We start from the raw sequence: 27,677 nt of genomic DNA on the forward strand, positions 1-27,677 counted from the left end.
AATTAACGTCAACATAATCAGCGACGCCCTGCGTTTCATAACTTGAGAGTGTCCATAGGCCAACCAGCAAAAATTAAATGATTTCAAAAGTCGCTCGATCGTCGGGGAGCGATTCCTCGAACATGTCATGACGTAATGAAATAGGTCGTAGAAGGGCAGTTCTTCACAGAGACGTCCCTTTTTAAACTTTTTTTTATTTAAGTACGTATGCGACTGTGACTGCTGAGTTGTCAACCTGAAATTTTGCACGCGGAAGTAATAGCAACTTTTCAGCACACCCTAGAAAGGCCCACAAACACGGCGCGTTAAAAAAATCTTTGATTGTTTTCAACAGACGATAATAACAGGGGGTCATATTAGGCTGATGCACGAAAAAGTTCCCGACATATCATGCGACGTGCTGGAAAAGTGGCGGATGTCGACCAGACGCAGGCCATTCACGGGAGGTCGTGATTGGCCGACGACCGGCTGGATTCGGCCATCCTTCTGACGCGTCGTACGACCTGTGGAGGGTTTGATAAAAAGAGTTCGATGCAAACCTCCCCCACCCCTCCCCATCCCTCGACAAGCTGTCGCCTGTTTGTGGCCATGAAAAAAAGAAAACCGTGTGAGAATACCATTTCACGATCATTGACATTTTCAGGTATTTCTTTATAGATAGCTATTTAGCTCAAGGCACAGAACTGTTAAATATGTTGCATCTTATAGTATCTTTATTTTCGTATAATCGTGTTGTGTTTCCTCCTAGCACTACTTTGGACTTCACAAAAGACGAGAATATTTGGGCCTGCCTAATAGGAGCGCTTCCACTTCATATGTACCGATCTTGTCTGGATCAGATGGTCGTTCAAAGATACCTGGCATCGAGGACCCTCGAAGACGCCAAATGGTATTTCTAGGGGTTGAAAATTCCGAATAAACGGCAACTTGGCAACAACGAAAGTCAAGGCCCATACGCACATTCACGTTTGAAAACGTTTTAGATTCGTTGCGGCGTTCTTGCGGGCAGTACCGGGCACTTGCGGTATTACGCGCGCCGTCCCGCAACGCTCGGTTGCGCAATGCAAGGATGTAGAGACTCGCTCAACATTCAAAGGGGTTGCGGTGCGTTCAACCAATCAGAAGCCGAGAAAAAAGAGAAGGGTCACGTGGTCGCTCGCACCACTCGACGTTGCGTATCCGGTCCTCCGTTCGCTGAACCTCCTTTTTTTTTTTTGTTTCGGGAAGCGGTGGGGGGATCCGCGTTCATGTTTTTCGAAGACTGCGACAGTCCAAGCCCGACAGAATGTCGGGAAAGTCAGCGGGATTGATCCAAGATCGACCACTTCAACGCTGTCGCCGGGCGCTGCCATGTTGCCGTAAATTTCGCTCGCTATTGGTGTGCCGCTAGCGACGATAACGTGTTTTCGACGGCTCTTGACTGCGCTCGAATGCGCGTCAACGCAACTGTGTGTACAAGCTTGGCGCAAGCGCTCTCGGCAACGCAACGCGTCCTCTTGCCGCTCTACGGAACGCACCCCGCTCAAACGGAAATTTGAGTATGGATCTTCAGCCTTTCCGCTTAACTCAGGGCTAACAAGCTAAGGGTGCAATAGAAACACCACTAGACTGCCGGTCTTGTTCAGAAACCTTACTGTTTTTCCACTGTGGTGTAGACATTTGAATGAAAGGCATGACATTTTAGAACAAGAAAATGCACCCGAACCAAACTTCGATAATTGATGTTTCGGTTAACTTGTTTTTGTGCGAATGAAGCCTTTCTAAATCAAATGGCGAAGTAACAGGAGTTGAGGTAAATCATAGAATATTTGAATATTGACATCTGAGAAAGAGAGGACACAGCGTACTGTAACACATTCCTCTCTAGATTTTAAAAAAAAGCCTCGTGAAATTCAGATTCAATTATACTCGTATCGGAAGACAAAACTAATATTTCATGGGTTGTGTATGCAGGACTGCAGGAGTTGGATTAACACTCTTATCATTATTCCATCTGAGCCTAATAGGCATTGGAATATTGCTAATCTACTGGTTCAGGGACTGCGACCCTCTGTTATCGGGTTCCATCAAGCAACTGGACCAGGTGGGCGATGGTTAATGTGAATAATCATTCCCAAACTTTGCACGCGAGAGCCAACTTTTGTGTTGTCCCCTTTTTATTTTTTACGCGAAATGGCTGGCGAATGTTCGCACTTGGTTTCTGTGGTCGGGCTGGTCTTACATTGGGATGACAATCATTGATACAAGTTTTCACTTAATTTATTGTATATATTATATATATCCGTCATAGGTACATGTATAAAGTCGACTTAACGTTGTTATTCTTCACTAAGCATAAGAACTATATCATTCATAAAGTTCTTATATTCTAATGTTACCTTGAGTTTCGGCAGCAGTCACTAAAAGCTTGAAAAGCGCAGGGCGCGGACAGTCATGATCACGCTCTCAGCTTCGTAGTTTGATTGGTTCTTTGGCGTGTCTATCGGCGAATGCCACGATCTCATTGCCTGCGGAGCGGTATTGAGATGCACGGCACGCTCTGAGTTTTTTGAAGAGGCCATGAAATTATTTATTAACTTCTTCCTTCTAAACTTTCCTCCTCAAACCAAAACAAAAATGAGAAACCACGAGGTTTTGAGGTGCATGGGTACCGGTGCAATGACACCAAGCTTCGAGTGTGCTTTTTAAGCACACCATGAAACTTGTCATTCTTGAAAAGAATGGGAGTGCGCAGGCGAGCTGGTGGTAGCTAATCAAGTCGTTTAACACTTGAGACTTTGATGCATAAAATGAAAAACTTGCATAACTAATAGATAACACTTTTCGAGATGGAAAGAGATTTCCGTGCAATAACTGCTACCGTGAGGAAACTAGAAAGGAGGTCGCTTCAGTTGCTGCAAACCAACAAAAGTGGCATGTTCGGCATTCTTCCGGGGGTAGTGTCCCGAAAAACGCCAGAGGAGGCCCTCAACACGCTTTTTGTTGAGTGTAAAGGGAACATTTGGAACATAAGAGAGGAAGTTGTTACAATTATCAAGGACGATGAGTGGAATCTCTAGCAAAACAAGGCCAAGCGAGGTCTTCGTTAAGCCTAAATTTTTTTAAAGATCCTAAGCCGGATATGCCTATTCGCAAGGTGATCAATGAACTTGGAAAGTGGCAATGTGGCGTCTCAAAGTTTCTACTATGAGGGCTGAATGTAGGTCAGTTGGAAAAGCGCCCGTCACTAAGGAATTCGGAAGCACCAATCAATGTTCTAGAGTGTTTTTTTGGAAAGCAATGTTCTGTATGGTCCATGGACATCAAGGATTTTTACAATGCACTAGAGAAAACCCGCCTTTTGCAAACAGTTAGGCAAGTGCTGGAGTTGAATTTGGTAAACTTCCAGTCTAGTATAGGTATCGCCGTGAACAGTTTCTTTTCTATTCTTGAAGTGTGCCTTCAGGACAAAGTTGTTGAATATAGTGGTCGGAAATATTTTCATAGGGATGGCGTGTGAATCAGATCCTCCTTGGTTTCGAAGTTAGCAGAAATCTATCTAAATACCATAGATAAATCCGTAACTGACCAGCTAGACGAAAAAAATCTGAATGTCAGAAGGGAAAGAGTACCGGCGAGGTGGTTAAACGACATAGTTGAAAACCCTGAGAAAAGGGTAAATGAAAAAAACGGACGAGACAACACAATTGTTGCTTAACAGGGATCATAAGAACAGCAGATCCAGAGCTTAAGTTTGCAACAGAACAACCTGAAGATGGGATCCTATAATTTCTTGATTTAAGCATACATATAAAACAGGGTCTTTGCTGGGAGTATAGAAAATAAACGCCAAACCTGTGTTAAGTAGAGATAGTAGTCATGCTAAATCGGTAAAACCAGGGGCTGTAAGATCCCTAAAAACAAACGCACAAGTGCACTTTTATATGAACATTGCGGTAAAGGGACAATAGATAAGGCTAGAAGCTGCAGGATGTGAAGAGGAATTCATAAAAAGGCAATTGGAATTGAAGTATAAAGATGGCTGTCAGCAAAAGGAACAAACAATAAAGAAGATAGCAGTGGTTCCGTATTTCTACGGGATTTCCGATAACTTAATGGCTTGCAACAAAAAGTTTAGAGTAGACGAATTATTCTCCTCAGATTTCAAAACGAGCAGGTTGACGCCATTTCAGTCAAACCATAAAGACTGCCAGAAGGCTCATCGTGAATCTTCAGTTCCTTGCGTAGAGAGTTTGGTGTATTAGATACCGTTAGCTATGCAGGTTCAAGTACGTCCGACAAACCTCGAGATACGTAAAGACAGGCTATTAGATATTGGAACGTAAGATAAATGTAAGCACAAATGCGTCGAAACCAGAAATCGCAAAGCACATTCAGGAATGCAACAATCGTACTCTGGTCAGAGACAGAAGTTCTACATAAAGAGGAGCGGAATGATATGAAAAGGGTCGTAAAAGAAACAATAGGGATAAGGTCTGTCGTAAACTGCGTAAGCCAAACCTCGATGCAGCTTGGAAGCCACGTTAAAAAGTTCCTCAAATTAGAAACTACACCTTGTATATATATATATATATATATATATATATATATATATATATATATATATATATATATATATATATATATATATATATATATATATATATATATATATATATATATTAAATAAATATTTTTGAAGTGGTGCTAATATTTGGGAAGCTTTGCCCGGGTCGGGGTACAGAGCGCAGCAGTCGCCGTGTCCCTGAAGCCATCCCGATGTAGGTGTGCCGGAACCCTCTTGCGACGTCCTTGACGGTAAGGACATTGTTTTGTGGGTTTGACCGCATAGTCTCTTGTATATGTGCTCTGTATTCGAAAATGCTTTCAATAAAAGAGATATCTGCGAAAAACGTTTGACAATAAGGGTATTGGTGGTTTGAGAGCTCGATCTCTTGTGAATGTGCATCGTCTTTGTATTTCAAAATGCTTTTAACAAGTGGGATATCTATGTGTGTAGGTATAGTATATATAGAATGCTGGGTGGATATAGTATATTATGCACTATACCCACACATATATATAGGATGCTAGGGAAATGAACCAGTTAGCTGTGTTTGACACGTTCCCTTCTGTGTCTGTTCCTTCGACTAAGAGTCTTTCATTTTCTGCACCACAGTCTCAGGTGTTGAACGACATGATTGTAAATCGCTTCGATGATAAGCGCCTTCAAGCAGTCATTGGCCACGAATGCGATTCCAAATATTTGTCGACGGATTCATCGTTGACGAGCACGTACACGTCCGTATGAGGCAGTGCTCGTGCCCGATGCATGGGCTCGCTTCGGCTGACGTGCCTCGGGTACCGCGGATGTATCACAGTGAAAGGACGGAGAGCTTTCGAAGGAAAGGAGGTACGAAGTAGTCCGCCACATCTTAAATTTAGTACCGATACGAAGGCTTTTGAGTATCTACCCGCTTCCTCTCGGCCCACTGAACGATATGCGATTAGCAAAATCCCAACCTAAAACTATTTATCCCAGCCATCGCCTGCCCTCTGCTGTCAGTGGCTATAATGACAAAGCGCAGAGTGAATCCCGGAGAAAAGCTCTCTAGAGAAAAGCTCGCCGGAGATAAGCTCAAAGGAGAAAAGCACACACTTTTGTGCGAGTCCGGACAAAAGCTCTCCAGTAATTGACAGAGCCGGAGAAAAGCTCACCTCGAACAAAATTATTATTTGAAGTGGTCGTTATCACTTAATAGCAGTATAGTGCTGGCAAGGTTTAAGGCTTCTCCCACGCAGACGGTACACCGCGTAACAGAGCTAACGCGAAGTGATATTTTGCACTTTTACTTAAAGAATGGGTTGATCACCGTCAGGCGTTTATTGCGTAAGTTTATTCCCCGAATGAGCAATTTCCACCACACTAATCGTTTTAAAAGCAACCACTAAAATGTAAAAAAAAAAAAAAATCATCGTTTGTTTATGTTAACCGGTCACCCAGTGTACACACTTCACATCAGGTCGCTATGCTGTGAGCAAAATAGAAATAATACAAATTAAAACAAATAAGATTTATTTCATTTAAATCAGTCCCGAGTCCGATACCCGGACCAGGCGGAGTTTTTCGGTCGCGCACCAGTCACCTAGCTGTGTTTAAAGGTTAGTGTTTGTCCTTTGTCCCTCTTGTTCCCCCTCTCCAGGGATTATTTTCCTTATTCTTGTCCAGCTCGCTTTCACCTTTGCATTTAATTGCATTATAATAATACCTCTGTTGCTAAAAATATTGATGATTTATCACTATATGCCTTTTTAAAACACGGCAGGATTTTTTTATACATTTTTTCGATTAATGAAAACAATGCGGAAAGAAGAATTACCACAAATATGACAACTTTTATTTATGAAAACCCCGCCATACTATGACTACCTCCTAGCATCGGCAAAGTATGGAGTTTAACTGAAACTTAGTATAGAACAAAAACAGCTTAGTTTTTTGTTAGCGAAAGCTGTATTTGCTTTTTTTTTTTCGCAGTTTGATTTACCAGCAATACAACATTACTTTCTAAGTTTTCGTTTCCGTCTTTTGCGCTCTGATTTCATTCTAAAAGGATGTGACGTAACTGACGAAGCAAATTGGAGGTAAAAATGAAGCTCAATGCTTCGATATGCTACAAAGACCACTCACTACCTTTTGCTCGTGTTCACTCAGCTATAAATCTTTCTTGTGTGATAATTCTTCGACTTAGATACAAATCATATAACCATATAAAAAGCACCATATAGGTAATAAAAAAAAATCTGAGTTTTTTTTTTAAGTCATTTTATTTTTCGTTCTTCGCCCCAGCTGTCGCCCTTTTTCCACTTTTATGTCGACCCATATCGCGTGAGTGTTATCATAATTTTTCTGACCTAGCCGGGATAGAGGAAATACGACTGGTTTTATTTTCCGTTGAATTAGGCAAGAATCAAAACCACGGCTTCATAATTGGTGAAATCTGGAGATTTGGCGATGCGGTGTCGGTTTACTACATAAATGGTCTTTACATAACTTAATATCCAGGAACTACTAAAGCTGCAGCACTCTAGACTGTCTATATCCCCCCTTAACTTTTTTATTTAACGTTGTATTGAAATTATTTATTTTATTTTTGTCTGACAACGCCTGACATGCAACAGGATGCTCTTATATTTTAAGAATATACTCCGCTATACTCCGTTGACCCTTAAGCTGAAAGTGGAAGCTCCGCCTTCAGCGCGAGCTCGCTGGCTTCCGAAGCACTTTGCTTGCGCGTGCCTGCGCGAGCAGACTTGTGTTAGCAAGGACAGAAAGCTCGCGCTGAAGGCTGAGCTACTCTCAGCGTAAGGGTGACCGGACCTTACGCGCATAATGCATCCCAGCATACTTCAGTTGAGTGAACGTATGTCACTTGAGTGAACACTCGATTCTTATAGATTCGTAGGTGAGCTTTTCTCCGCATCCGTCAAAAGGCCGATGAGCTTTTCTCCGCATCGGACAGTTTTGCGGTGAGCTTCTCTCCAGGGTGAGCTTTCTTCCAGTTAGCTTATATCTCCGGTGAGCTTTTCTGCGGTCAGCTCTTCTGCGCCGCCCCGTATAGTTTCAATAAGAATTCGAGATTAGGTCCTCAAATACTAACGGCCTATTTGGTTTGGTTCTTGCACTGACTCCAGATCCTGCCCTTCTACGTGAAGGAGCATTTCGCTGAATTTCCTGGATTTTCCGGGCTCTTTCTAGCTGGAGTTGTTTCTGCGGCCATCAGGTATTGAGCACAACACCGGAGCAATTGTTTTCATAAAAAGGAAGCGCACTAAAGCACGATTAGAATAAGACACGGAATGAGGAGCAATTATAAAAAAAAAGTTGCCTAACTCGAGAGATTTCAGGTGCAATGGTACCATATAAAATGCCTTTGAACCTTGAAATTTACACTGCATCATACGAAATATTTTTCAGCTTGGTGGGCTTCATATAGCTTTATATGCGTGTCAGTTATCAAGTGCGATTCTTTTGAGTAAAAAGCGTGCATGTGTCCAGTAAACCTTGTTATCGCTCTATTAAGATTGCAGCATTAGCGGATAACAATTCCATAGAGTGAATGGCTAACCAAGGACCGTGAACATCATAAGTCACGCCTACTTTTCAAAGTGACTGTACCTGAAATTATCTTCTGACTCTCGGAGTATTCGCACTACCGAGCAGCACTGACTAGTTAGTGTCTGGAAGACTTTAAATATTTCAAACGTGCTTGGAATTTACTGCAATGCACCCATGACCTCTTAAAACGTCAAACAGACTAATACTGTCAGTGGTACGATATATCCCGATTGCAAATATCGCAGTTTTTATCAAGAGATCGTATTGCGCAAAATTATGATTGCCGGTATACTGTTAAACGCTCATAAAGAAGAGTCGTTTTTTTTCTTCTCGCTCGTCGTACAACTTTAAGACAGAATACGTATCATTATTATAATGAAGCTATTATAGGGCTATTCAGCACGGAACAATATACAATAAGAGTGACACAACATCACCGCATATCAAGCACAATCCAGACACGTCGTATTGAAACAGGTAACAGGTTATATTAAGCAAGGCAACAGCAGTGCCTCGTACGGAAACAATTAAAAAAAATACATTATACATCATATTTAAACATGGCATATGATTCCAAGTTTTTGTAAACACAATGTAGCCGTATTGCAATCCTTTGGTTCAAAGAATGTTAAGAACATGTCTTCGCGACTCCAACGGTGTGCAATTGATCCGCGTTAGTCCAATTCACATTTTCGCTGCAGGCGCGGAAGCTTTCGCTGCACATTTTAACAGGAACGAGGTTCCCGTTTATGAAGGTCACGTGTTTGCCGCTTGGTGACATCGTCTCTTCAGGAACTGGAAAGTGTAGATAGTTTCAATGAAATGTGTTCGAACACGTCCCAGTAAAACACGACGTGACAGCAGATATGACAATCAAGGCGTACAAAATTATGTCAGAACCCTTGACGAGCAGTTAAAATACATGCCTAAAATTCGGCACATATTGCAATCTGTACCCTGAAGCTAGGCAGCATGCGCAAAATATCGCGAATTATAGAAGACCCGGGGTATTCTTTGGCTTCAGTGTATTTTGTTCTAATATTACATGTTGGGGAAAAAAAACAGAACAGCCGACACGATCTGCGTCGAACTGAACATAAGGCGCACACACGCATGTCTTGGTTTTCCTCTAGGTAGATGTTTCTAGGAATTGAGTCCATGCAGTATGAGACAATGAGAAACCTTTTTTGTTGCTTGGTCGTCACTACTTATCATAGCCATTTTTGCGAAATTGGACGAGACGCATCATTTTGAGTAATTGAATTCAGGCACAAATATTGTTTTTAGAACTGCAGTGTGAAGTCAGTGCAGTTTAACGCTCATAAAAGAGATTCAGAGCACGCAGTACGCAATGAGTCATGGAAATCAGGCATATTGACCTAGCACGCATTGAAATAAGACGCATCTTGCTTTACCTGAAATATTAAAGAAAAATTATGTATTTCACGCTTCGAATTATCTCAATAAAAAAAAAGAAAACGGGGAGACGCTTAAGGTTTGCTCTTCAGAGTGGATCGCGATAGCGTTATCGGGCCCCGTTCGCAAAGCCTTCTGATATAAACCCGCACTCGTTCCTAAGCCGTGCAAGCGTGTGAGCTTGGTCTAATCGGAAGCGTCACGTGACGTCATGTCACGTGACTCGTGACGTTACAATTGGCTGTGACGTTATGACCTTGTCGACCCGCCACATTTAGCGGAAAATTTTCCGTTCAATTTGGCGGGAAAATTTTCCACTAAATTTAGCGGGTCGATAGGTTCATGGCGTTACAGCCACGTGTGACGTCACACGTGGCTGCGCGTGTTGCATTATCGGATATTATGGTTTCACCGACGCCTACGCCGACGCCGACGCCGGATTTTTTGTGAGACGAACCGTGTCGCCACCGTGCGGCCGAAAATGGAAACATGACAAAGCACGGATACCGCCGTGCGTCGTCTGCTACGGGCGCACGTTCAGAAGCTTGGATCTCGACGACGCAAACGCGTTTCCGGCTAAGCTGGGCCCTCCGTATGAAATGCGTGTTCATTTGTTGTCGTTTATTTTTACTAAAAGTTGTGTTGTGTCGTTTCACGGGCTTGCAAATTCAGCAAAGAGCTTAATATTAAGTCGTACGCTACAATAAATTTAGTGTTGTAGTTTCTGGAACCACTGGTCCCATATATTTTTTGTTATCTCGCACAATCCTTTCATAAAACATTAAAAGTTCCGCAACAAAGGAGTTTCTTGGCCAGTGGCGTTGCGTGCGAGTATCCTTGAGACCCACTAGTGCCAGTAAGCTCGTGTGAAGTGAAAAATATTCAAATTGAATATCGTTGCACCGCTCTTTTAATTGGATCTGGATTTAAGAACCTCCCGAAATTCATTGTGGTGGGTCGACTAAATTATAATATTTGTTTTCTAATTAAGCTACACTTCGTCTCAGCTTAATTCAAGACACAGCCGACGCTACGCGTAATTGGGACGAATCAAGCGTCAGTCACTCGGTCTTTTCTGTTTATAGTTGGTTCAGCGATGAGAGAACACGTAGAGAAACACGACAAACACCATGACGGTGCGCTTTTGGCGCTGTTTGATTGGTCTTGTCAGCTCGCAGCATAGGCTGCGTCTGGACTTAAAGGTATACTTCAACGAAATTTGAAATATATCAGTCGGGTTAAAAAATAGGTTGAATATGATCCACAATATCCGTAAATGACCATCGCACGTTTGTATTTTGAGCCTGGTGGCTCTATTTTTTGTTATAAACGGCTCATTCTAGCAAGCGCTCGGAGAAGGTCCAGCTTAGAGCACGTGACATCCAACGCAATCGTGACGTAGGTCGTCTCAAGACGAGCAAAGCTACGGCGAGGCTGACGTGGAGAGGATGGCCTAGTCGTTCCAGCCACCGAAGCGGCTGCTTTTGCACGAATTTTGAGTGACAGTTTAATCTTCTATAATCTTGTAGGGGAACAATAGAGACTTCTGCGACACACAAAAGGCATTCTCGGGAAGGGGGGAGTTCCTCCTTCCCCTTTACTCTCGTCATGGCCAGAGGCGAGACAATAACCGTCACTACCTCTCAAGGTTCCTAGATGGGCATTACAAACAAGGCGTTAGCGACATCCACCAGGTGCTCTTTGCTAATCGTTTATTTCGCTTTAAAATTTCTTTTCGTGTCTTTTTAACAAGATATTGGTGTGTCCGACGTGATAATGCTCTTTTGGACACGTATAGACCATAAAATAAGCGGCGAAATTTCGTTGTAGTACCCCTTTAAGGTGAAACCAAGTACAGTTCTGAAAGAATTGGAGTTCCATTTCTTTTTTGTTTTGTTTTTGATAGTGACGCAAGTCTATAATCGCGTAAGTAATGAATTTTAATATTTGCAAAATATTGTTTTCTGAAGAAGGTACATTTTACCAAGATTGGTTTCCGTAGCTGTACCCCAGACAAGACTGCCACAACTTGAGTGAAAAAAAGGCACGTAAGAATGCTTACGTGTAAGAATGCGAAAGCATTCGTTACATGCAGCGCATTCCTACAAGAAGCGCGCCACGTCTTCATTTTTCACACTGCGCTCCGGCGGTGGAAAAAATCAATTTGGTCTTGATATCGATCAAAGGACCTCTTCATTTCCAGTGGAGCGCCCTACCTAGTGAGCGTAGCAGGAGTTAGACATCTGTGGAGCAAACGGGTTTTTTTATCAGCTGCCACTAGTTTAACACCAACAAGGGTGAACGGCCTACCTTTTAAGTTTATGATGACAATGCAATATGCAAAGGAGCAAGCGAGCTGGACAAAAATAACAATAATAATCCCTATCTTCCTCGTATCTTCGTCGTAACCAGGGTGTAAGATAGACAGGTGGGGAAACGAGATCCAAATGAGCGACCGGTTTGTGTCCCCCTCGGGTTTCTCTTTTTCTGTGGCGCCATCTATGTTGAGCACCGCGAACTCTCACTCCGGGTGGGCGACCGGTGGCGAGGCGACCGGCCAATTTGGACCGGCTAAACTGACGGAGATTGTTTCTCGTGGATTTGTAATAGAGGACTGTCGTGCTCTCGGTTTATTTTGCGCACTCTCCCATAGAGTTCCATGCAAATCCGATTTCGGTTTTTGACTTCTCGCCGCAGCGCCATCTGTCGCAAATTGGCGGTACCCGCAAGCAGACGAGTACACAATCCGGTCACGGCGCTGCGGTAGGCTTCTATGGGCTGTTTCCCCACCTGTCTATCTTAGACCCTGGTCGTAACCTTCACGAGTGAACGTGACTTCGCGCATGACGTCGTTATGGGAAACGTCCTATGATGCAACCGGCGGGACCCTCGGGACGTCACGTGTGACGTCATTATGGGAAGTCCCATAATGCAACGCACGAATCACGAGTGATACCCGTGCGTTGAATAAAGGGACATTTCTCAAAATGCACCGCGCGGTTATGCCGACGCCGACGGCGACGCCGCCCAAGCCGGAAACGGACGCCTAAGAGCTGTGCTCTAAAAAAACTCTGTTCCCTTTTTTTTTTATCAGTTGCTGCTAGAATTATTATTGGTTCGGGCAGCAAGTTAAGTAATGCCGTCATAGTCAGCAGTTGTTGGATGAAGCAGAAATTTCAAAAGTGACCTTATAAAATAAGCGGTGACCTCAGTAAGAAACTACGTAAGAATCCAAAACAATACCCCTTATTTTTCTCATATACGCACCTAGTGTGCAGTACTGGTTTGAAATAGAGGCATTTTTGGAAAATCATAATCAGCAAACTCAAAATTGATTTGTTTGTTTTAATTTAATCGGAAGACATCAAACACTAGACTTAACACATAATAACGTGCACACATATCGCTGAAACACAAGCAAAATTGATTGGATCCTCATACCATGTGTAACCTCCTCTGCGACTCCGGAGCAAAGTGCCATCCTACAAATTCCTACGTAAAAATGGGCCAATAGAGTATACAGTATAGATATATATTAATGTATGAGATGAACATGCAGAAGCATATGACTGGTGAAAATTACATAATTTTACGTAAGTTTTACAAGGTATGATACGTTTATTGGACAAAGCTTATGAGAAAATGTCCTCTTTTCAAAACTGTAGTTCACGAGTTAAGGTTCTGCCGGAATGCCGCAAGTCAGGAAAGCTCATTGAGGTTAAAGACTGATATCCCAAGATGGTCGAACTATTTCATACGTCTTCAGTTGATGCGTAGAAGAGTGCCCTTCGATTAGGCATAAAATTTCCGAAGTTTGATTTTTCAATTAAAATCCTGCATTGATTCTTTGCGTAATTGGTGTGACTGTACAGATGCAATTTACGATTACCACATTAGCCGACTGAAGTATTTATATTGCAGCACAATATCGTCCATTATCAATTCCCAAGCCGCTGTGCTGTATACTGACGTTGTGTCGCAGTATTTTACGCTGACCGAACTTCAAGCCACGAGGGTGACGAGATGCCTCGGTATGAAGCTTTCTTGCACACATCAACTTGTGTGCCATTCTTTTGACAGTGACTAGCCCCTGGTCTTTTTTATACAAACAGCGCTTGCAGCCGGCACCGTCATGACACTTTACAGTGCTGCTATACCTTACATGGGCTCTGCGAGCAGGGTAAGTTACATTTCTACTGTAGCTTAATATGTACACAGAGCAAGCGCACCGTATCCTCTATCCGCAACAAAGTTTTTTTTTTCGATTTTTTTAAGGTACAACATTTCTGCCTTATTGCATGGAACGACGTTAAAAATTGATTGAAGAGTATTTGATATCAGATACAAATTACTCCCATATACCTACGCACAGTTAATCTGCGTTTTTACAAAAGTAGAAATATGTACATGATTGATACACTTAAAACATGAGCGTGTTAACAACGGGAAATAATTGTAGGTCCTTGAATAAGCAGAATGGCAATCGAGCTAGAATAATATTGCCTTACTAAACCTTGGGCTTTTAGAATTTTGAAAACGCCACTGTATGTCGTAAAAAAAAAAAAAAACTTTTTTCGTTGTTGACATTGCTAGGGATTGTAAGAGAACACAACCAGAGCGAAAAGCGAGGTTTCAATTCCGAAAAAAAAAATTCCTCACTGGGTGCATTTAAGGCAGGGATGTAATGCTACCTCGCGCTGAAAATATAATGTTTAAGGTCGTTAAGTATCAAATATCCAATTTATCCATTATAATTTTAAACATTCGGCTAACGTTAACATAATGAATATTTGTTAAAACTAAGTTTGTTTGTGGTGCTTTTCTAGTTCTCTGAGCACCCCCATTCGTATGTTTAAATTTCGTTGATAAGCAGAAAAGAGAATACTTTACTCATGTGGGGTTCGTAGTAGAAGAGGAGGAAAATGAAAAATCAGTTGTTAGTCCACCGGTCTGTATGGTATTTTTTTTGTGTGTATGTTTATTTTAGTTCAGCTGCCCTTATCTGAAGTACGAACCAACTAGCTCAGCTTAAGCCTGTTACAGCTTCTCGAAACCGTGTTTGCAGTTATCTCTTTATAAGTAGGAAGAAAACGACGACTTATATCTTGTATATCGCATCATCATTTCAAAGATAGTGAGTATTTGTGGCGCTCACCCTTTTTATTCACCTGTCACCTCTAAAAACAGAGCAAATAATATATGCTGCTAACATTTTCAAGATTGTCATTTTCACACTCAAGCACCCTGGCCACATTTTATGAGAAATTCAACGGTAATACTGAGATCCAGTAAGATTTGAAGGCGTCCAATCGCACGGGGACACTTCGGCTTGTAGTGTTGTGGAAGTCTCATATAATGTTATAAGGTGGCTTGGCCTATTTTATGAAAATCCACGTTTTATATACACGCATCCTCCGTTACACTTAGTAAGTCAATCTGCGTTGACGTCAATAAAACAATAATAGGCTCTTTTCATACACTATATAGAGTCACAACTAAAACAAGATATTTCTGAGGTCATAACATATATGACCAATGTTCAAACGAGAACTCCATTCGAACCTTGTGAAGGCAACAGAGCTGAGGGCCCTCCGATGCCGGTGCTTCGTCTTTCGGCTTTTCAATAAAAGCCTAGCCTCTTTAGAGAACTACTGATCAATGATTCTATTGCCACTTAAAATGTGTTAGGTACTGAAAGTCTTGTAATATTTAGAGCCAAGGCCACAATGTTTTTTGTTTGTTATTTTTTGCAAGTGCATGTCTGGATATACAGTAACCCTATTCTACTCTTCTCTTTTCAACGGTGTGACTTTCAAGAGCTGCTTGCTGGCCGTATCAACAGCGTAGAGGCTGTAATTGCATCCTTACCCCAATAAATAGCTCTCGTATACTTTCTGAAAAAAAAAAGCATTATGTCTCTTCAGATATTCATGATGGTGTACAACGCCGTTACTGGACCTTTCGTCGGTCTCTTTCTGATGGCCCTCATTTTTCCATGCGTCAATAGTAAGGTAAGTGATGAAATGCATGCAAGACATGCCATTTATTATCATTATCATGATCATCATCACAATCATCACTGTCCATTATTCTTGAAGGCCGTTACGGGCATTCTCCAAGAAATTGGTACTTTTTTTTTAAACAGAACATTTTGGCACGCAATTTGAACACAGTAGAAGAAGGACTTAGTAGGATAAAGCAGATATGAAAGGGGTGACAGAGGCAGCAAATGTATGTGTGTCAGTTATAGTAACAACGTCGTTTGGTAGTATGTTACAATCGTTGATGGCCAAGGGTAAAGTTGAATTATTATATGAAGTAGCTGGCGGGACAAAATTGGCCGCAACTAGGAATGGTCAAAGCGAGGTAAAATGTGCCACGAGGGTAAAAGCAGCGATTCACGAAGAGGCATGCTATGGTGAAAGGTAAGGTGAAGGAGAGAGAAACTCGGCGCCTTAATTAAGGTGTGTGAAAGTTAGCAGTTTCACGCAATCCAGATTTGCTATTGAATGGTGGGTAATGAAAAAAATAATAAACGCAGAGCTCTGTTTTGGATGGATTCAAGTTTTATAACTAAAAAAGATTTTCACAAGCGAATTCAAGCTTTGACCGACCTGAAGGAAAGTATTATAGTTGTTTTATTGTTGGTGTTGCGGGTTTCGGGTTTCGGCGCAAAAAGCCGAAAGAACAGTTTTCGTGTGCTACTATATCATTTAAGGTCATCTGCCATTGAATGCACCATTGAATAACTAGTTTAATATCTGTTTGCAAGGTATGGTGATCGTCGGGCGAGTGAATGGGGCGGTAAATTATGCAATCGTCTGCAAATACGCGAACTGATGACGAGATGTGCTCATAAATGTTATTAATGTAGATTTAAAAAAAGTAACGGCCCGAGGTTACCGCGCACGAGGGGGATTCAGAATTATTAATGGTGGTACTCAGTGCGGTTGGTAACAAATTCGGCCATTATACAATACCGGGTTGGATTTTAAATTCGTGAAGTATTATTATAAGACGTTGACAAGAATGCCTATACACCAACTCATGTTTACAAACAAACCGGAGCGCTCCTAGCGGACGCCACCGGCGCCGCGCATGCGCGGTGGATGGTGGGCAAGAAGCCCGCCGTCGCCCATAAACAAACCATTGAATTGCGTTGTTGTCGGCGTCGGTGGGAGTCCCCGTGCTCTTTTTTGCGTTGGAATTGTTGATTCTACGTCCTCCTAACAATGTCTGACTACTTGAGCGGCTTCAGCAAAACTATCGAGGCAAAACTTTGCATGAATAATGTGACGTGCGGCGATTCATTTCACGCGGGCGCCGCAAAATGGGCGCTAAAGCCTGACTCCCACGATGAGGTTCTGCTCGCTATATTCAGTCGCGTCGTCGCTCGGACTGCAAAAGCGTGGACCGTAGCTGAGATGGTGGACATCGATACTGAAAACCGCAAGTAGAATCGGGCATTACAAGTCGGTGATGGCCACTGGTAACAATGATCAACAACTTCTTGTATCTGTTCACACTTAGCCGACTTATCCCAACCAACCTTCAAAAGTGTTTTGAGGCTTGCACTTAGTTCTTATCGCAATTACCGGGTCAGCGTTTGGTTTACGGGCCGCTGTCGTTTGAACGAGCTGACGACAAAAAGCAGCCAAGTTTGAAAGAGCAGACGACAGTTCGAACGCACGCGCAATGGAGTACGGGCAAAAAGCACCGCGTTCCGCGTCAACAAACCATTCGAATGTCACGTTGTCGGCGTCTGTGTGAGTCTGCATACTCTTTTTCGCGTTGGAGTTGTCGATTCTACGTCCTCATCGCAATGTCTCACCACTTGAATCGCCTGAGCGAAATTATCAAGGCTCGTTACGCCGCTAAACTTTCCGTAAATAATTTGACGTGCGGCGATTCATTCGCATGAAGGCTGCAGAATGGACGCCAAACCCATGATGAGATTCTTCTAGCTGTTTTCGGTCGCAACGTCGCTCGTGCTGCAAAAGTGTAAAAGGTAGCGGCGATGATCGACGTCGATACTGAAAATCGGAAGCGGGAACAGACCAAGCGTAACAAGTAGGTGATGGCCACCGGTACCAATAATTAACATCTTGTATCTACTGTTCACACCGAGCCTACTTAAGCCTTTTGAGGCCTGCAATTACTTCTTATCGCAATCATCGGGTCAAAGTTTGGTCAACGGGCCGTTTTTGTTTCAACGAGCAGACGACAAAAAGCAGGCAACTTTGAAAGAGCAGACGAAAGTTCGAACGATCAGGCGGCCGTGTGAATTTGAAGACGCACTGAACCCGTGGGTGGCCCGGACGACTTGGGGGTTTTCTCTCGTTCATGTTGAAATAAAGCAAATACATCTGGCGACCACAAATTGTGGCCCGCACACGCAATCGTAGTTCGACAGCGTCTGGTTTGCCCTTTTCACGGCTACTATCCACGTTCTCGGACGAACAGAGGGTGCAAAAACACATGAAAACTGATCTTCAAATCTTTCCAGACTCTCTTGGTAAAGCCCCCGTCGCAGCATTTTGACGAGAAGGCAGGTTTATTGTCTCATTTCTTCCAAAGGAACACAGGAATGCATGTCTGGCACGGCGACTTCTGCCCACCGCCTCAGACCGGAAGTGCGTCCGGCGCGCCACCACCGCGGCGTGACGTAGGAGAGTTGAGTTGGTGTATAAAATGCTTTGGAAAAATCGAGACTAATGGCGTCAGTTTTAATTTTTGTATTAAAGCCCGCGTGAATGTCATGAAGAAACGTGGTTAGTTTGGTTTCACAGGAGTATGCTTTCTGGAAACAATGTTAGTGATTAAAAAGAAGGTTCTTATCTTCTGAACAATTGATTATACTGGAGTAAAGTACGTGTTCCATTAACTTAGACGCTAGTTAGGTAGATGAGACGATACCTTGTAATTAGTTGGCAGTCACAAGATTTGAAAACGGGCTACGTTGCCAGTTTCCCAATCCCGAGGAATTTCAGAAAGAATAAGTGACTAGGAAATTGTGTCACAAACGCAAGCTCCGGATGTGTGTTTTGTGCTTATTAGAATCTTAGAATTGATTTCGTCACCCCCTGAGCTGAATGACAGCTTAAAGTTCTCGGTTGCTTTTAGGACGCCGGAATATTCAAAAGTGATGGGCCTCATCAGAGTTTACCAAAAATGGTGTAAGACGAGATTATTCATGAGGTTTTCATCTGTAAAGACGGAACTAAATAAATTATTACGTGAAACAGTACCTTGGTGATTGGATAGATTATGCCCGCTGGGGTCAGTGAATTTTAGGGAATAACAATCTTCAAGAAAATGTTGGCTTGTTAATCAAAATGTTAGAGAGGTCCCGAGTATAGAATTTTGTTTTTGCTTCGTTTGGGAGGCTGTATTGTATCCTTTTGCACACGCGTGGTATTTGTCCCAGTCTTCCAGTATGTCGCAGCACTTAGTTCGTCTGTAAAGACTCTTCTTTTTGTTGGAGTGCTTCTGAAAATTTTGTTATACCACGGATTGTTGCTATCAGAGATGACGCGAGTGAGTGGTATAATACACTCAGTGATTTCAGTTATTTTATTTTTGTACAGTGTCCAGTCAACGTTAGCAGATCTTTCCCTTAAACCATTCGAGAACAAGCCGTAAGAGTGTTTTAGCTGTGAGTTGATAGGGGTACAATCGGCACTCGAGTAATCGCGAATCACTTTAGTGTAGCGTAATTTATGAGGAGTGGGGAGGGAGAGTGTTAATTCAATAACAAAGTGGTCACTAATGCAGGATAAGTATATTATAATACTGGTAAGGGCGAGCTCTTCAATTAGGCACAGGTACAGCGCAGTGCTACAGTTTTTGATAGTTCTGGTTTATTAAACGATAACGGATGAAAGATGAAAGCCAAGGCAAAAATCAACAGAACCATCGGAAGAAGCTCTGCCGGGGGAAAGGGCAGTCTAATGAATATCTGGGCAATTAAGCTCCAAGAAGAACAAGGATAAATGGCTGTAAGTTGAAACAGGCATTTATGAAGCTCAGTAACTAAATCATTACCACTATCTGGCGGCCTGTAGCATACTCCAAGTAAAATACTTGGCTTAGAAATGAAGCATACTATGATGGTGGCCAGGCTTGTTTCTACCAAGATAAGGCTTGATGGGATACAATTATTAACGGATAAAAGAACACCCCTCTCTCTCCTTCCGACTCGGCCGGAACGGTAGACATGGAAATCAAAACGTGGAGGAAACAATTCTGAGTCAGCGACATCAGGGTTTTGCCTGTCACGATCCTTCTCGAACGTGGACGAAGGGGGCCGAAGCACCCGCCGAGAAGAGACGACACGCAGCCTGGTTGTTGGGGTGAACGATGACTGACCCGGGCGGCTTACGCTCCGCGGTGTTTATTGTCGCGGTGCCCAATGTTGCCCGCCAAGCCTGGCGGCCACAGACGGACGGACTGGAGGGGGCGCTACATACTTGTTACATTCCTCCCCCCAGTTTGTTTTTGCTAAAAACAAAATAAATAAATAACAATTCACACGGCCGACAGGTTTTGTGTCTGGTCGTGCCAAGTCCTGGCCGGTCGACGACGAAGGCTACCCTGGCGAGTAACGGTCAGGCGGCCTTCGCTGCCGCGTACTCCACACTGGGGGTCACGAACACGTACTTGTCCAGCCTCAGCTTGAGACCGGCGTCCTGTAGTCATTTCAGGACTTTGCGCAGGTTCTGCAGGTGGTCCCCGTCGTCGATACCGGTAACCCGGATGTCGTCCAAGTACACCGCCACGTGCTTCATGCCCCTGAAGGGGTTATCCATCTCTCTCTGGAAGATGGCTGGGGCTGAGGCCACGCCGAACAATTTGAAACACACATCGAGGCCACTTGTCGATGTGTGGTTCAAATTGTTTCGAGTTTTAGGACTTTGTCTTTCATATCTTGCACAAATAAATTGTATGCGAAATTCTGAGGCGGTCTGACAACACTGAGAACATTGCCATTTGTACGTTGGCAAACGTCGTCGGTACCAAAGCACGGTAGAGGCATCGAAGACAACCGTACGGACAGTGTCCGATGGCGTGGAAGCGTCTATAGGCCTCCGAGAGTTTTGTCAGACAGTTTCGGTTTTTCATGGTCGGAAGGGGGAAAACACAGCTGCCGCCTCATCGCACACTGCCCGTACGGTTGTCTCCGACGCTCTCAGTGCTGTCAGCCCACCAAGCAATTTCGCGTAAGGTCTATTCAACCTCAACATCCGACATAGGGCCTGAGTTTGTCTCTACGTCACCGCACGAAAGAAGCAACAAAACTTAAAATCATTCGAAGCACGGTTATGGCCATGCAAGCTTAAGAAGCCAAGCATTATTTGGCTGGAAACGGTGACAGGATTTCGTTTTGCTAACCTCCAATACGAAGAGAAAAAGACGCCGACGATACTTAAGACTGCTTACGTGTAGGAATGCTACACGCAGCGCATTCTTACAAGCAGCGCGTCACGTCTTCCTTTCGCACACAGCACTCCGCAGGTGACCTCACGCTCCCCCACTGCGCAGGGGCGGTGAACTTCGCCGGCCTCACGACGGCATCCGTGACACAGCATCTGCGGTGCTGTGCTTTTATTTGTCTTGCGGGGACAACGCCGACGGCTTTTCGCGTAATGGGACAAGTAAGGCGTTTGCCTTAAAAACTTCAAGCACTTCAAAGCTGGAAAGCTTCCATGTCCTCTGGCGAGAAGCGCGTCTAAGTCGGCTCTTATACGATGGACGGATGATAACGGCTGCACCCTTTATAACAGGCGGTAGCTTGCTCCACCTAGCTTAAAAACAATGACAAAACCTGATTTCCCCTTTCAAGCCAATGCGTTTCTTAACTATCACCAGGTCATGATGATGACCGCCTGGCAGACCTTTGAGGGATCGGGCAAAGAAACAAAAAACAATCACCCCCGCCTCCTCCCCCGGCGAGAGAATCGCCAATTTTCCTCTGGTCGAACCTCGTCTGTGGCACCTAACACCCGACCCGCGGGGGGACAGGTTTGAGACCTTGGCCCGGAGCCATGCGGGCCAAAACAGCATCGCAGTTCCAGCCGGAGCCTTTCCTTCTGTTTTTTCCCATTCCCCTGTGGTCATTTCCTCTTCTTCACTGTAGTCTTCCTCTTGTGTTTTGTAGACGCTCCCCTAAGGCCTGATCCGGTTCTAACACCAAAAATACTGCTTCGATTGTACGTCTAATTTATGATGCTTCTCTTCCCCTTCTAGCTTTGTAAAAGGGGAAGAGAAACATCATACCAGCAGTCACTCACCACCTACCTGTGTGGTTAGTGACTGCTGGTATTCCCAGGTCTTTTTTCCCTGTGCACTGATGTCTTCCCAAAACCTCTTTGCCGCATTCCTATCATTCTGGTTTATCCATATCATTCACTGGACTCCTGCCCTCCCAATTTTGGCCTGTATTAATGCTGATGCCTCCCGCTTTCGTTCCTGAAAGTCCTCCCATTTTGCTGTCACTTCGGCTGGTGTGGCCCCCTTATTTTTTGCCCATCTGTGTTCTCTAGATGCCGCTTGGCGTCTCGATATTGCTGCCTTAACCTCGTTTTCCCACCAGCTTTTGAGCTTGAGTTTTAGTTTTCTTCCTCCTTGTTTGATTCGATATTTCTGTCTCTGTTAAAAACACAAAGTCTTCATTTCTTTATTCTCTTTCCTGTTGCATGGATACTATGCTCTCGATTCGCTTAGATACCTCCTGTAATTGTTTATCATTTAAGTTATTTCTAACCCTCTTGTTTTTTATATTGCATTTCTGGTTTTACTGTGCCAAATTTGATCTTGATTCTCTTATGGTCGCTCCCCAGACGTTTTGTGCCTTCTCATCTATTTCCATACCTCCTAATCTGTTGTATAGCTTCCGCGACATTAAACAGCAGTCAACAGTCGAGTCCAAATTCTTTCTCTCACAATTTATTTTTCCATTACATTTTACCTGAGCGGTAAACAATTCCAAATCAAGAGCTTCGCAGAACTCCTCTAACATCCTTCCTGATGTATCCGCATGTCCATCAAAGTCTTCCAGATGCGCATTAATGTCCCCCAAGATATTCACTATAGTGTCCATTTTCCTAACGTCTCCAGATATACATGCTAAGCGTTCTACGTTTTACTCCACTGCATTACTCCCTCTTTCTAGATACACAAAACCCAGGATTGTGTCCAAACTCCCCATAGGGGCTGCACGGTGCCGTAGATGCTGTTGTTGATCAAGCGAGTTTTTCGATGGAGGGGCAGATCAAGTCCGTGGAAGACCCCGAAGAAGGGGCAGGGCACACGTGTCGATTAACAGCACGCTGACTTGAATTACCTTAGACATCTAAAATTCTTCCGACTAAAACAGAGGATATAATAAACAATTGAATGGATCTTGAACCCCAAGCGTAAGAATCGATACTTCCATGAAATAACTCTTAACAAGCGTGAAAACCAGACAAGCTATTATACATTTTTCGAGGACTTGCCACGCATAACAAGCCCGTGAAGATGAGTTACAATTTGCCCATAAGCTTAGCAAGCCTTATTGCCTAAAGCTTTTAAATTTAAAACGATCACAATACTATATCATACCGAGGAGCTTCTGAGTTTTTATGTCGGTTTTTGCTTCTGTAATTGTTAATAATGTTCCTTTTTTTGAACTAGTGAGGGGTTTAATAAATTGTTTGCTGGTGTCTTTGAGTTAATGGCGAGGTTTATGAATCACGTCATTTCCGAAAATTGAAAACTGCAGGATGTCGCAATTTCGATATTCGCCTTATCTCGAATTAAGTACAAATTCAAATTCCAGGGTGCCGGAACAGCAACAGTGCTGGCGATCGCCTTCGAATCCTGGCTCATGTGCAATAAGTTTCTCATGGACGTTCGGCCTCAACGGATTCCGGTTACACTTGACAACTGCCCAGGAAACCACACTACATTCCTAACAGGAACAAGCAACGAAACTTTCGTTTCAACACCAAATGTGTAAGAGCCGCGATGAACACATGCATACAAATCTGGGCAATTAAAAGCTGTGTGGTGTCACGAAGTGATTTGCTGTAAAAATTCACGCGGAATAAATTAACCTAAATTCTTATATTCAAATATCTTGAGGTGCAAGATCACCAAGAAAATTGAGAGAGTGAAGGTGCTAACAGAAGCTAAATGAATACCAAAATATGACTGATCAGGCCAATTGACTTGACAAACAACCTCCTTCAGGCTATGATTTTCGGCGTGTTTTCAAGTTCTAGTTTTTAATATGTTTTTGTGTTGTATATCTTGTAACCCACATCTTTATTTTACCACGCTAGTTATAGGAACTAACAAGCAATAAGCAATAACCTCACTTTTGTTACCAGAGCTAAAAACTAGTGTTACTGCGATGTTCAAGACGTAGTCGTAAATTTGCATCAATAACGGCTTAAACATTTATATCACTTGCATCAAATAACTGCAATATTACTATTTCCTCACGTCGAACTAAGTGTAAACTACTATTTTATTATCGCATTTATTACAGAGTTAATGTTCCACAGAAATGTTTACAGTTTGGATCCACTTTACTAATGTACTTTTTCAATTTTTATGGCAATTTTTCTACCATAACAACGCACCAATGAGCCAAACTCTAAAACAAATATTTAATTTTGTTTCAATTGTACATGATGAAGGGGCATCTTAACTCTATTAGGGGAATAACAATTTATGAATATGCCCTACAGTCCGCAGGATCTCTTCATACTTTTGAAGTTGTCATCCTACTGGAGTAACTCAATCAGCACAATTCTCACAATTCTACTGGGACTGGCAATGAGTGCCTTAACAGGTATGATATTCCTACAAGTGTACTAAGGCGATGCGTGTGCGTTTTAATTCATACATTTGAGAATCAAAACATACACCATAATTTAGAAAAATTAAGTATGTTTATTTGCAATTAAATGTGTCCTATCAGCTGTAAAATATGTTTAGAGGAGCCAAAACATTACTCTGTTGCGTCATTTTGTCTGGTCTTTTTTTTTTACTATACCTAAAGTGAAAAGTAATAAATATAATCTAGGCATAACGTCACCAGTGCTTAAATTACATTCGGAAGACGTCGCTGAATGGCGCTGTGCTGCTGCGTATCAAACTGCATCGATAATTAAATAAATCATTCAAAATTGTCGCACTTTAATAACTAATTAGCTTTGTGTTAACACCATTGGTTTAAGTAACAATTAAATGTAGTTATTTTAGAAATAAAGCGAGACTGATCCAAATACTGTGTGTTAAAGTACTGTGTTATATATATCTAATGTGTTTTGACAGCTGCCGTCAGATTTTATTGTCTTGATCTTATATTTCTGATGTTTGCGGTTTTTTTTTTATTAATTTGATAAGGTGGTCTAAAAAATTCCTCAAAGATGGAGCACTTGACTAGTGATGTTTTCCTACGCCTCTGGAGATGGATGAAATTAATCTCACCTGCAGATGTTGCAGTGGTATGTGGTAATGGCTTCTTCATTAAATCAATTCTTCCCGCGGTATTGTCACCTATCGGGAGACAAAAATGAGACCTAATGAAGCATTGATTCGTTTATGTAATGAAACAAACGCAGTACAATTCATGACAGTGTATTAATCATTGTGATACACCATCTTAACTATGCTATTCACCCATATACGGTGCAGGTAAATAAATATGTATTGGTATAAACCGAGCTGTCGTATTTCAGTTAAAATATTATTTCGTGTTGCACACAGTAATACAGATCAAGGAATCGTAGATATGCTAAAACAAGTTCTACATAAATTAAAAATAATTCTAAGAAGGTACTTGATATAAATAAACCATTCCCTCTGGATAATGTTATTGACTGCGGTTGAGTTCAGGTTATGAGGATACTTAGAAAATAATTACCTCAAATCCACGAATAAACTTTTGAACCAGCAGAGGTTTTCTACCTGTTGTTAAAGTATCCCAAGTTTGTTTTTATTATTGCGGGAAGCTCACGCCAGCAAAACAAAAAAGAAATGCTCAAAGTGCTGTGTTTCTTAGAGTGCCTGCTGGACTCGCAAGCATTAAAAGGCGTGTCGTCACCACACTGTAGAGCGCAAGAAAATTTAAATCTTGATTATGGCATAACCTTCATTTGCCCTTTTTTAAAGGCTATTTTGAATTTATAGATAATAAATATCATACCGAGAATTCCAAAAGTGTGTTTAGTTTGGGTAGCTGAACTATCCGCTGGAGCCAATTGAATGCGACAGTTGTCCCCATTTTTATTTCAGCAAGTTTCATCAAATCGTCACCTGCGCGAGAAGGCGTCGGCGGACTTCAACCCTGAAGAAACGTGGGAGCTGACAAGAGAAACAAAAGTTTAAATAAAACCGGACGATTGGTCTAAATATCTGTACGAAATACTGCCATAAAATCACACGCGAATTTCATCAAACGTTATGGCAGCGTATATGGATTTGCGCCGGAGAATGACCTTAGTAGAGCCAAACGCCTGTATAACACCAGAGCGCACGACACTAGAGCAACGACGAGAGAGAGCGCGACAGGAGAGCGCCACGAAAGCAGAGCGCACAACAGGAGAGCACCACGACAGGAGGGAGCCGCGACATGAGAGCGCGTGTCATTAGAGCGTGAGTAAGAGAGCGCGTGTGCACGCTTTGTGTGTGATTGGTATTAGGGTCCTCAAACACATGCTTTCACAGAGTTTAAATTTTGACACCAAAGGGAGTCTCATTTCGAACGCTTGATGTCATTTAATAGACTGAGCACATCTTTAGGAAGTAAAAAAAAATACAATTGTCGCAAACTTCAAATGAAGAAGCAATATAGGGAGTTTCGGAGATATACTTGTTTATTGATTATCGTTAAATATTTTTAAAAAAATCATTCAAAAACTGAATGACTGTGAAACACCTCGGAGGTAGTCTAGCATGCACCTTTGGTCGTACACTTCAAATAGCTTCCTCAGATTTTTCGCTACACGAACGTAAGTGGCCTTGCTGCTTCTTTTAGGCTTTTCACGAAAAACATGGGCCAGCTTCTGCTCTGTCAAGCTCGGTTCTTTTTGGAAGGCGGCCGTTAGCTTGTACGCGTCCGGATAATGCAGCCCAATAGACATCTGGAACGCAATGCGCCAGTACTCGACGTGATTATTGGTACTCGGCAGCACTTCGGAGATTCGTTCGTAGCAGCTCCAGAAGTCATGCGAGAAAAGTTGTGGCATCCGCGAGCGACTCCTTTTGATGCTGACACCCACGTTTACCCTCTTGAAGTACTGGAACATTTGATTGAGCGGAGCTCTTCGAGTCCTGGACAAAAACAAACGCAAAATGCGATTAATCGCAAAAGCACGAAAGAACCAAGCGCGACGGAAATCAATCTCGCACGAACTTTATCTAAGGTTCGCTTAATAAAATAAGTAATCGAAAATTCCTTTACCTTGCGCAATGTCTCCAGGTCGAACAAACGCCAGTGCTGGTACCATGCTTACTCTTCTGCAGAAGTCCCCGTCTTCATAATATCTGTGTAAAAGATTAAAGAGTTCAGAGCTCCTAACGTGTTTTGACTTCTATACCTGACGGTGAGGTTCTCCGCCTGCATCCGGCGAACAAACGACAGTTTTAAAGGCTCTGTTATACTCCGACGTAACGCGCGCGCAAACGAACGCTGGTCGAAGTCGGCTACGTCACGTCAGTCACGCCGCGTGCGTCAAAAATTCGCCCACTTTATACTCCGGCAGCCCCCGCGGCCCCCGCGGCGCGCATCGGTGGGCCGCCGGCGCGGCGCATGCGCAGAATCTGACTACGAGGGCACGTTTCCTGCGAGAGAGCACCACTATGGTGCCTGGAGCGCGTCTTCGACTGGTGTGTTTAGCGTACTATCCCGCCCATACATCAAACGTGGTCCCGATGTGGCAACAAATGACGCGAGTGTCATGCTGTTGCCTGTCGCGATCCTGGCGGTTGGCCGTAGAAATGCTGGCGAAAAGCACGAGCGAACGCGAGTGTCGCTGTCGTCACGGCGTCCCGTTAGGCGTCCCAACTTCCGGCTGCACTAACTTCCGTGAACTGTCACAGTGGAAAGCGACCTGCAGCAGAACAGGCATCTGCCACATTCACCACAACTGTTGGGACACCACCAGGGTCGCGA

The 27,677-nt window shown here is 43.1% G+C and overlaps 1 protein-coding gene across 1 annotated transcript; it reads left to right on the plus strand.

The window, feature by feature from the left end:
• On the plus strand, positions 1-25,895 carry LOC115326008 (sodium-coupled monocarboxylate transporter 1). The gene is made up of 10 exons (XM_040502162.1): positions 1-889; positions 1,954-2,083; positions 7,672-7,760; positions 13,433-13,542; positions 13,624-13,691; positions 15,436-15,522; positions 23,331-23,506; positions 24,247-24,350; positions 24,908-25,008; positions 25,799-25,895. The coding sequence occupies exons 1-10, from the start codon at positions 693-695 to the stop codon at positions 25,889-25,891; spliced, it is 1,155 nt and encodes a 384-aa protein (XP_040358096.1). The 5' UTR covers positions 1-692; the 3' UTR covers positions 25,892-25,895.
• The last annotated feature ends 1,782 nt before the right edge of the window (positions 25,896-27,677 follow it).

Source organism: Ixodes scapularis, unplaced genomic scaffold (assembly GCF_016920785.2).
Source record: "Ixodes scapularis isolate PalLabHiFi unplaced genomic scaffold, ASM1692078v2 PGA_scaffold2__306_contigs__length_199485367, whole genome shotgun sequence".
Classification (NCBI taxonomy): Eukaryota; Metazoa; Arthropoda; class Arachnida; order Ixodida; family Ixodidae; genus Ixodes; species Ixodes scapularis.